The following is a 10,328-nucleotide window of genomic DNA, read 5'->3' as shown; positions in this document are numbered from 1 at the left end:
TGCGAGTAGTAAAATACGCGGCTTAATTGCTTAATTTCTCACAGCTAAGCCCGCTCTCCCCCTCACCTCGCTGCCCCTCCCCCCCACCCCCCACCAACACTGAAGAACAAAGGCATGCGCCCGTTACTTCGGTCTTCTTACTTTTACACCCTATCAACATTACTTCTCGCGTGACACTTTAATTATACCGCCACGAAAATCGGACAGGAGGCATAAGGGACGCGCCATGGTAAAAGAAAGCCTTTTTCATTCTGCGATCCAATTTTAATTATTAAACCGCCAAATTATCACCACGATTGCGTCATGTGTGACACAAAAGCGGCTCGACAAATTGCGAATACGATGGGAAGCAAGTAAAATGGATTATTATCCTCAGCGCAGCAGAAAGAATTTTCCAACATAAAAATTCACGAAATCACAAAAACATAAAAACGTTGTATCTTATTTAAATTTCACGTGTTTACGCGCGCGCGCATATTTTCTTATATATATATATAATTTCTTACTTACTTATTGTTAGGTATTTATAAATAGAGAATGTATATTTATCTTTTTATAGATAGAGAATGTATATTTATCTTACATGCGTGCACGAGGTCAGAAAAAATTGCAATATAATATTGCATTCTTCGAAGAAAAAAATTAAACTTATGCAAAGTATTCCGAATAAATCAATAGGTAATGGATTATATAAAGCTTGTTAAAGCTATACATATATTTGAACAATATTCAGATCATCATGATAATATAAATAACTTACAGAAAATAACTACTCACAATATTGATTTTACGTAAAGTAATAAATAACTGAAAGTTTATAAATTAGATAATATATTTTTTAGATTAACACTTATATCATAATACTTTAACATATTATATTTGACACAGATCCTGAAAGATACTGATTATGCGCGCGTTAAAGCATTAAAATAATTAAACATCAGATATATTTAGTCGATTGTTATTAAAAAAAACATCAAATTACATTTTCGCTGATTGCGACGCGGAGTAATATATCTCGAATAAAACTGTATAATTTAAATGCTTCTTTACGCATAAAGTTTCGCATGTCGCGACTTTTTAATGCTGAAAAAAAAAAATATTCAGCGTGCACTATTTTCTCTGTTAGTCGTAAACGCTATCTCAAATTTACAACGCTTATAAACACTTATTGTTACAGTCGTTGCATTATTTTGCCAATCTGATCAATGCTAAAGCAGTATTAAGCGATTAAATAAGATAATTTTATGATGATTTGACGATTATTATGAAAACGATGCTATGTTGTTGTAGCTATATTGATGCTATGTTTAGTAGCTCGTGCGATACTATAAAAGAATTCCACATATAAATTTTTACATATATATTCACCGCAGGAGAATCGCTATAAACTTTGGCTCCGATTCCTAGGTAATCGCGACAAGAATCCTCGTGCTAAATTAAATTAATAATTCATGTATATTAACGGCATTCAAATTGCATTCCGTAGATTGTGTGGTCTTTAATGCGATTAGAACGCATGGACATTACCTTTTACGCGCGATAGTAAAATTGGCATAAAATATTCATGATAAAAATATTTATCCTCAATTGTTTTTTCTTTCGTCGATAATTTCTGGTTAATATGAATTTAAGCGCGATGGATTGCAAATACGCTTTCATTCTTTGCATAGATTCTTCAATCGACAATCGTATAATCGAGTAATGTACTAGTAAAATGTATCATATATTATACTGCAAAGAAATAAAAAATGGAAAAATAAACAGTTAAATTCCGATTAAATATTTAGCATATATTAATCGATATACAATGCATTGGAGTTATAATTATCATTTTTTCCAGCACCATTGATTCTTTGCGCTCCTTACAATCGTGAAAATTATTTAGATTCATTAATATTAGTATACTAATTATAAGCGCGCTTCTTTCCTTTCCGTCGATTAAGGTACACGTAACAACGTTTGTACGGCTTACGATAGTCATTGCATCGAATCGGATTATGAGAATGTCTTGCTGGGATATTCCGTTGTCGAACATAATAGGAATATTAGATCAGAGTATCACGTAATAGATATATGAATGCAAGATAACGGTAATCAGATGAACACATTTTCTTTTATTCGATCATCAATAGGTAATTTTGCTATGTATTTACACAGTACTTCACACACATTCCACGTATTTATAGTATTATTTTTTTCTCTGACAATGAAATGATATCCTTATCGAAACTACCGGCACAATTCAAAATCAATATCGAATTCTTTTCACGGATCCGCGGATGGAGAGTTAATTTTCCATCGCGTTTTCGAGGCAAATGGCGTGGATGAATAAACGGCTTGGTAATGATTTAGATCAAGTAGCGCGCGTGCGTGGCCCTTCGTTAATCTCTCTCGAACTCGCGAACTAAAAGAATTCAGCCTCTCTGGCAAACAGTTAAGTTTTCTTATATTCTCACGATTCAGTGGGGAAAGTCGTTTTTCTTACGTGATTTCCGCCGATTTACATAGAGCTACAGAGCCGAAACGCGAGCAAAAGTCCTAGCAAATAAATTAAAGATAGACGATTTCTTTTTTATACTACGGAATAACTTGCAGCTATTCGTAAAGATCGCGTACAAGAAATGCAGTTAGTTTGCAGAGAATCATTTCTTCCGCGCAGCTTAATAGTTCCGACGACTGTCACACTTCAACGGAATGGTTCCTGCGCGCCGGGTGTAGTTTGATTAACGTTTACTACATTACAAAGTTAGAATAGAAGTAAGTTTTACGTATTTCCTTTGACTGCAATTTAAGTTTGTAGCTCTCGTTATCTCACATATGAGCAATCATCTGTCGCTTTCAATTCACCTTTTTCTTCCTTTTAATTCAATTTCATCAAATTTCTCCTTTTCAAGTGTGATTAAAATATTAAAATGATTTCTGTCTCGATTATTAAAATTAAATAGCAACAAATGTTAAATGATATGATAGCAATATACATATAAACAGGCGAATATATATATAAAATGAACTATTAAGTCTTAAGAAAGAGAGAAAGGAAACTGTTACAGGTTAATGATTCTCATGAAAAAGAACCACAATAGATTGAGTATAAGAAATAAGATAGAATCTCTAAGAATGAAACGATATAAAAGTAATAATTGTTAGAAATTTTTTCCTATAAGCGTTTTGTCAAGTTTTATTCAAGATGCTTTTCCATCCACATATCTTTCCATCAACACTTTAAAAAGCAATTAAATTGCTCGCTTCAGCGCGCATTTAACGCATCATTTATCCCCATTGGATCATGCTTTGCTTTCTTCCCAATTTTTACAAAATTTTTTACAAAAATTCCTGATAAGTGGCTTAAATAAGTCGCGTCGAGGTACAAAACACCTAGATTTTTTGTTGATCACATATTGCTGGTTAGTCTTGGTTTTCTTGCTTATTCTCTATAACATGATCGCACGGGTTTCATTGCCAGAAACGTACGTACGACGCGCGTACGTGATACGTTTCGCCTTTCTTTCCATTTTGTCGGATATTTGCCATTCCATCTCATTAAGACGATACAAAAGGCGTTCTAATTTTATCCGTCGATCGGTTTGCCGCGGACAAAAGGACGGAAATCGCGGTGACTCACTAGATCCGATATACCGATCTTTCGTCGTGGAAGGAGAGTTCGCTTCGGTAGTTTTTCTCATCTCAGCGTATCGCGCTGCCTCGCCGCTACCTTGAAAGGATCGAACGGCAGGCGCGGTCATCGAACGAGGATCACCCTCGGCTACACTCACGAAATCGAATGCGATCGGACGAGAAAGAGAAGAGAGCTTCCCCTTCTCTGTATCCCTTTCTATCCCAATCCCGGGAGGTAGCTTTATGGAGTCTTCTTAAGTGAAGCGCGACTCTCCGCGGCTCAGACTCTATAACCATTTTCAAACTCCGACCCTTAGAACCATGATCTGGGCGTGTTTGGAGAACGGATCGAAACTGCCGCCTGCTTTGTTTAAAACACCGGAAAAGTTGTTTCGAATCAACTTCTTTGACCCGCCCTCCAATTTCGGTCGAGACACGGAATAGAGACTTTCTCCCGAAGGTACTTCTCTCGAGAACCGGACTTACGAGATACTTCTAAACATTCGATTTTTATGATTATATGTATCCGCTTTTTCCATTTGCGAAGGGAGGATCGAGCGCAATTGTTGAGAATACGTGTGTATTTCACGGTAAATCGAGCTTTTTGTTACATTCAATCGTAGAGCCACTGTGGGACCATTGGCAACTGGTCCCCGTATAAAATCTGACATCGTCGTCTTCCCACTTTCATACGCAAAGTTGTCTCTTTTGTATTCTCCCAGACTTGAAATTAGATTCCCCTCAAAGTTAACGGTTTCTTTCATTGCTTTTTCTCATTACTCCCTACGTTAATGGATATGATTTATTCAAGTATTATCGCGTGATCAATTAATTTTCATCTTCCGCATAGTTGTGAATTGTTTTTGTGACAGCGATGCGTACAAATTTATAATGTGCGATCAATTCGATTTGTTTTATTAGAACACGCGAATTTCTTTCGGCGTGCACCCCGAACGAGACAATTTCTTTATCCATTATTCTCGGAACGTATTTGGCGCGCAACACAATTGCACTAGTTTAAAATTAATATGCATCAAGGAATTAAAAAAATTTCAATTTAAAGATAAAACAATAGATTAATTCTCCACCATATCTCACTTTACGCGGCTCTACTTCTTACCGGTGACGGCGACAAGAAGAACGTAAAGAAGCGACGCGGAAAGGGTAGAACGCGCATCTCGGTATCTCGCGGCACTTCGCATGATGCTTGGATATGCTCTCGTCTCGATTACACACTCATATACACGCGCGCGCGCTCATTCATCCGTCACAGATCTGCCTTCATATCGACACTTTCAAGCTCCGAGATCCGTCGACGGGAGATGATTCATTGATTTAGACACTGCACTATATATTCCTCGATAGACTCTGTTCCTTCAATTTCTTTTTTTTTTTCGACCTGGATTTTTTGGAACCTAATTATATTAATGAGTATCTTTCAATATTGGTGGAGACGACCATAAAGTCATTAATTGATTCACATTGTATTGATTACGATGAGGACGAGCAGGCTTTAATTTCGCTGCCAATGGGAAAGATAGCATCGTTTTATTATTTATCGCACAATACAATGTCAATATTTACGCAATCGCTAGAAGAAAATTTGACAGTGGATCAATATCTATATATACTTTGCAACTCGTACGAATATAACGAATTGCCTGTGAGACATAACGAGGAATTATTAAATGAGGAATTAGCGAAACTGTGCCGTTATTCCGTGGATCAGTATAGCTACGATTCACCGCACACAAAAGCGTTTCTTTTGTTGCAAGCGCACTTCTCAAGGCTGCCATTACCGTGCACCGATTATAACACTGATCTGAAATCAGTGCTCGATCAAGCAATCAGGATAATACAGGCAATGATCGACACGGTCGCAGAACGTGGCTGGTTAACGAGTACGCTGAGGATAATGCAATTGTTTCAAATGATCGTTCAGGCACGATGGATGGACGAATCCGCAATCACAACATTACCGCATATAAAAAAGCAAGACTTGCATTTGTTTTCATCATTATCAATGGCTCTCCCGGTGTTGTGTTTTAACACGCGCGACAATTATAAGAAACTCGCAAAGATTTTGTGCAGAGACTATTTAGAGGAACAAATACGCGAGGTAATAAAATTCGTTATAAAAAGATATCAATTTCCTTACTGTCTATATTATAAAAAAAGTATTATTATATTACAAAATGTCAATATCATGCGTTTTTGTTTCCTAGATACATGAAGTAATTAGAGATATGCCAATAATATCTGTTGATTTAATGCTGGAGAGTTCATGGAGTATCGACGCTGAAAAAAAGAAGATAACATTGAAGCCCAATAATGTCGATTCTATGATTGTTCGACGGAATGAAGAATATACGTTAATCGTTGGGTTGAAAAGATTAAATGCTTCCAAAAATTTGAAAGCACATTGTCCAATGTTTTTAAAGGGAAAGGATGAAAGTTGGTTTTTGGTATTAGGCGATATTCAGAACAAAGAATTGTGGGCTCTAAAAAGAGTATCTGGAATAAATAGTCAGCAAAGATATCACCAATTGCAGTTTACTGCACCTAATAGTTTGGGTAAATTGTTGGGTATATTTGTAATTCCATATTTTTTTTCTCGAATTTTTTAAAATAAAAAATTGACAATTTTTTTTTTCAGGAAAAACGAAACTAACATTCTACTTGATTTCTGATTGCTACATAGGATTGGATCAGCAATACGATATTTATTTAAACGTAACATGCTAAAAATTGAACAATAATCGAACACCTAAGACTGAACAAAACACGGGTGATATTGTGTTCAATTATTGCAAATCTTTTTATATTGATAATATAAGAGATAGAGCATGAAGAAAAAAAGTTAAAACTTTGTTAACATGTACATTGAAATGATGTCAGAAAAGTGAGCTGTAGGTATGTGCAAATATAATTAGGGCATATGTATCGCAAGTTGTGTATTTAGAAACACTTGTATATTTTTCCTTGCATATTTTTATTACACGTCTATGAAACAATATATAGGTATAGATTATACTCTACTTTTTTTTTCATACAAATATAAACCTTATTACCTCAGTATATAAAGATAGAAAAAGCAACATGTGCAGGATCAGTTGTACAATTCTTAATTTTTTTTTTTTTTTTTTTTTTTTTTTGCGTTTATTTGCGCTTAGTTTTTGATGAATTGCGAACTGACGGTGATAAAACTTTCGAAAACGAAATGAAAAAAGGAATCGACACCGAACGATCGGGGGGTTGCGAAACCCCCTGCGATCCCTCGCCGACGATGGCGCGCTGCGCGTCTAAGAACGACGTAACGTGAAAAGTTTTCCGGTCGACGTACGAGCGGCTACTGAAGCTCCCGCCGCAAGCACAGCAAGCTTCCAGTGCGTCGACTCCGTCGTGCACCCGAAAGCTCATTCTCCGACTCACTCTCGCGTTCGGCCCCGCGGCATTCTTGCTCTCTCAGCCGCGGTACTCGCTCTCTCTCTCTCTCTCCGATTCACGTAGTTCATCAATGCCTCTCTGTCACACTCTGATCATTCTCTCTCCGTCTCTCTTCGTCTCTCCCCTTGCCCAGATCCTCTCTTTGCCTCCCTCACGGCCATTTTAGCGTCGTCGTCGCGATCAGGCGCGCCAGTGTGGGCTGCGCGCGCGAGGGAGCTTTCGCGTCCTAAAGCTGAACGGACGAAGGGCTGGGGGAAGGGAAGGAGTGATTGATTGGCGCTGAAACTTCGCGACTGATTGAATCTTTTTTACGTTTCAATATCGATATCCCGGGGCCGGCGCGTCGGAAGCGAGGAAAGAAAGCTCCGAGAGAGCAAATGCCTTACGTACACACGTACGCGCTATGTAACGCGAGCTTTCGCGTTCTCGCAAGCTTTGGGAATCGCCATACATAACTTTACTTTATTTTCCATTTCACTCGCGATCAACGGCCAGTGACGGACATATCCCCGGCACTAAGATAGCCGCTCTCTTCGTTTCGCGCACAATTCGGCACTTATATGGAAAGACGATTGGATCGAGATTATAGAATGTGAGAAAGTTCGTATAATGATTCTAACGTGACACTAAGAAGTCGGACGCGAACAATTTGGAGAATTACGCTCGTTGTGGCGGATGTTACGATTCAGCTTGATGGATATTGATGACATTCTGCAGGTTTATGCGAACATGTAGAGATGGTCACGTATTATAAAAGCCGTTTAAAAAACTAGCGTGCTTAATTGAACCGTGAGAGATGCGCTAATTACCGCAACTGTTGGCCGATATCCGCGTGGCCTAACATTCCTCTCGATGATTTTGATCGATTATTCGAGTTCATACCTACAATATCGTGTTGGAAATCATTATGCACATTAAGCCAAGCAAGGTGTAACGAGGTCGAATATAATTTTTGTTATCATACCGATTTCTGAACGCGAACAAATAAAGCAGAAAATAGCTTGCAAATATCGCTGATAAATAAGATTGAATTGGAATTGCGTGCTTTTGCTTACATGCTTTATTATTCAAGTTTAGCAAACTCATCTTTGAATCTCGAATACCACATAATGCCTTTACTCATGCCACGTTTAAGGGTGGAAAAAAAGTGTACGCGGAATTGCCTCCGGCGCTTCGTTTCCATTTCAAATGAGCACTCGATTCGCAAGAAAGCTCGACGGCCATTTAATCTAGTTTGGAATAGATCAGATTCGTTGAATATATAGCGCGCGTTGCGCTAATTAAAACCAGACGAACGTATCCCAGTTGGGACGCTGAACTCTGACGTATAATTCGTTCTACCGCGGCATGTGCAATTAACTATAGCTTATTGATCAGGTATGAATGACGAGCCGTGGATAATCGCAGGTGGCATGCGCAAGAAAGTGGTAAAAGGAAATCCGGGCAGAAACAAGATTCGTGGTGCGTGGTGCGTTCGGCCGCCCAGCGCGGAGGTTTGCAAAAAGCGACAGCCCGTTTCGTAATTAAAAATGTGTCTGACAAGAAAAATGGTCGATCGTTGTTCTGGTTTCACTCGACAAGCATATCTCCGCATAAATGGTGCGAGTGTAGAGTCGATCGCCGGTCATCAGTATCTACCGGATATCGGATACTGTTACGATCATTAACACATTGTTGACGATGCGATCGCCTGTCAGTCATAACGTTACGTTTTTAGTTTTATATAAACTGACTAACACACGTGTGATAGACTACACGGAGGAAACTCTTTATAGTTTCGTGCACGCGTATCCTCTTATTGAATTTACAGCAGATTCTGAGAATACATTGTCTTTTTCTATATTAAAAGTTTCATATAAGCGCGTATATTAATACAATTTCAATAATTTATAAATATCAGATATTTCGATAATTTTCATCGGATTTTGACACTGCAGGTTATATTTTACAACTATTCTTATTGAAATGTCTGATAAGTAAATATCTTGATAAAGTATGTCAATCGGAGAAATTATGTCAATCGATACATATATACGTGTTACTTTTCGTCATTTTATAATATCCACCGTATTATTGAATTCTTGCATCATTAAAGAATGACATTTAATAAAATAAAATAAAATATCCAGAATTTAATTTAAAATAACCGTACTGTAACGTCCTCTTAAAATCTTTTAGATCTTTTACAGAGATTGAATAAAAATATTCTTTTAATTTATGACTGTTATTTCACAATTTGCATAGAATAACATTTTCACTTTCATGTTCTACGTTTTGATAAATAAATCTCAAGATTGAGCATTTCTGTTTAGGAAGCATTCATTATTCACAATTTTTTTCATTCGCCTCCAAACTTCTCCGTCTCACATATTGAACAAGTAATAATTATAATGTGATAAGTAAAAAAATGAAATATTATAGTGATCATGATTTTCCTGAGAGATTTTTTAAATATCAATGACAATTTGTTGTTTTTTTTTCTCCTTCATTTTAAACTTAGACGAATCCTTCAAATTATATCTCGAATAGTCTAACAATAACAAGAAATCTGCTGATCATGATTCTTAGCTGGGAAACATCTGGATATCACGCACAGTTACGTTAATTGAGGATGAGTCGACTCCAGATAAATATCCAATCTTCATTCGAAGTACGGTACAGTGATTGACGCATGCCTCGAAAATTATCGATAAAGCCTCGTTCCGCTTCATTTCCGCCGTTTCTCGACATATTAGCGTTCTAATTGGACATACCTCCGCGATTTTTTAATTTGCGCGTTATATCATATTGACGTTTTCTCGTGATGGAAGTAAAATTATGTTTCGCATAATTTTGTTCAAATATAAATTTCTTATTATTTTGTTAAAACTGTGATAATAATAATAATAATAATAATAATAATAATAATAATAATAATAATAATAATAATAATAATAATAATAATAATAATAATAATAATAATAATAATAATAATAATAATAATAATAATAATAATAATAATAATAATAATAATAATAATAATAATAATAATAATAATAATAATAATAATAATAATAATAATAATAATAATAATAATAATAATAATAATAATAATATTAAAAATATTTTATTATCTTATATATACTTTTCTATGTGTTTGCGCGGTAGAAGGCGAAAGTTGCTGATTGTGTCGATGTAATTAATACTCTCCGTGCATTCTCTCCGTGATTGTTGGTATAGCCCCGGTGCCTCGACGGCACATTACTGTCTAATGTCAATTCGGG

The 10,328-nt window shown here is 36.4% G+C and overlaps 2 protein-coding genes across 2 annotated transcripts in view; one reads left to right on the top strand and one right to left on the bottom strand.

Moving 5' to 3' along the window:
- The window catches only part of LOC115237786, a 76,111-nt gene extending 71,104 nt beyond the window's left edge, over positions 1-5,007 (bottom strand). The window contains exon 1 of the mRNA XM_029811060.1: positions 4,739-5,007. Coding sequence (XP_029666920.1) covers positions 4,739-4,820 — 82 coding nt within the window. The 5' untranslated portion in view covers positions 4,821-5,007. The remainder of the gene's footprint in view (positions 1-4,738) is intronic.
- Positions 5,008-5,014: 7 nt separating this feature from the next.
- On the top strand, positions 5,015-6,363 carry LOC115237792 (activating signal cointegrator 1 complex subunit 3-like). The gene is made up of 3 exons (XM_029811067.1): positions 5,015-5,737; positions 5,844-6,192; positions 6,275-6,363. Exons 1-3 carry the CDS (start codon positions 5,147-5,149, stop codon positions 6,361-6,363), a joined length of 1,029 nt encoding a protein of 342 aa, XP_029666927.1. The 5' UTR covers positions 5,015-5,146.
- Positions 6,364-10,328: the final 3,965 nt, after the last annotated feature.

Source organism: Formica exsecta, unplaced genomic scaffold (genome assembly GCF_003651465.1).
Source record: "Formica exsecta isolate Colony F162 unplaced genomic scaffold, ASM365146v1 scaffold31, whole genome shotgun sequence".
Classification (NCBI taxonomy): domain Eukaryota; kingdom Metazoa; phylum Arthropoda; class Insecta; order Hymenoptera; family Formicidae; genus Formica; species Formica exsecta.
This window is presented reverse-complemented; position numbering and strand designations above follow the sequence as displayed.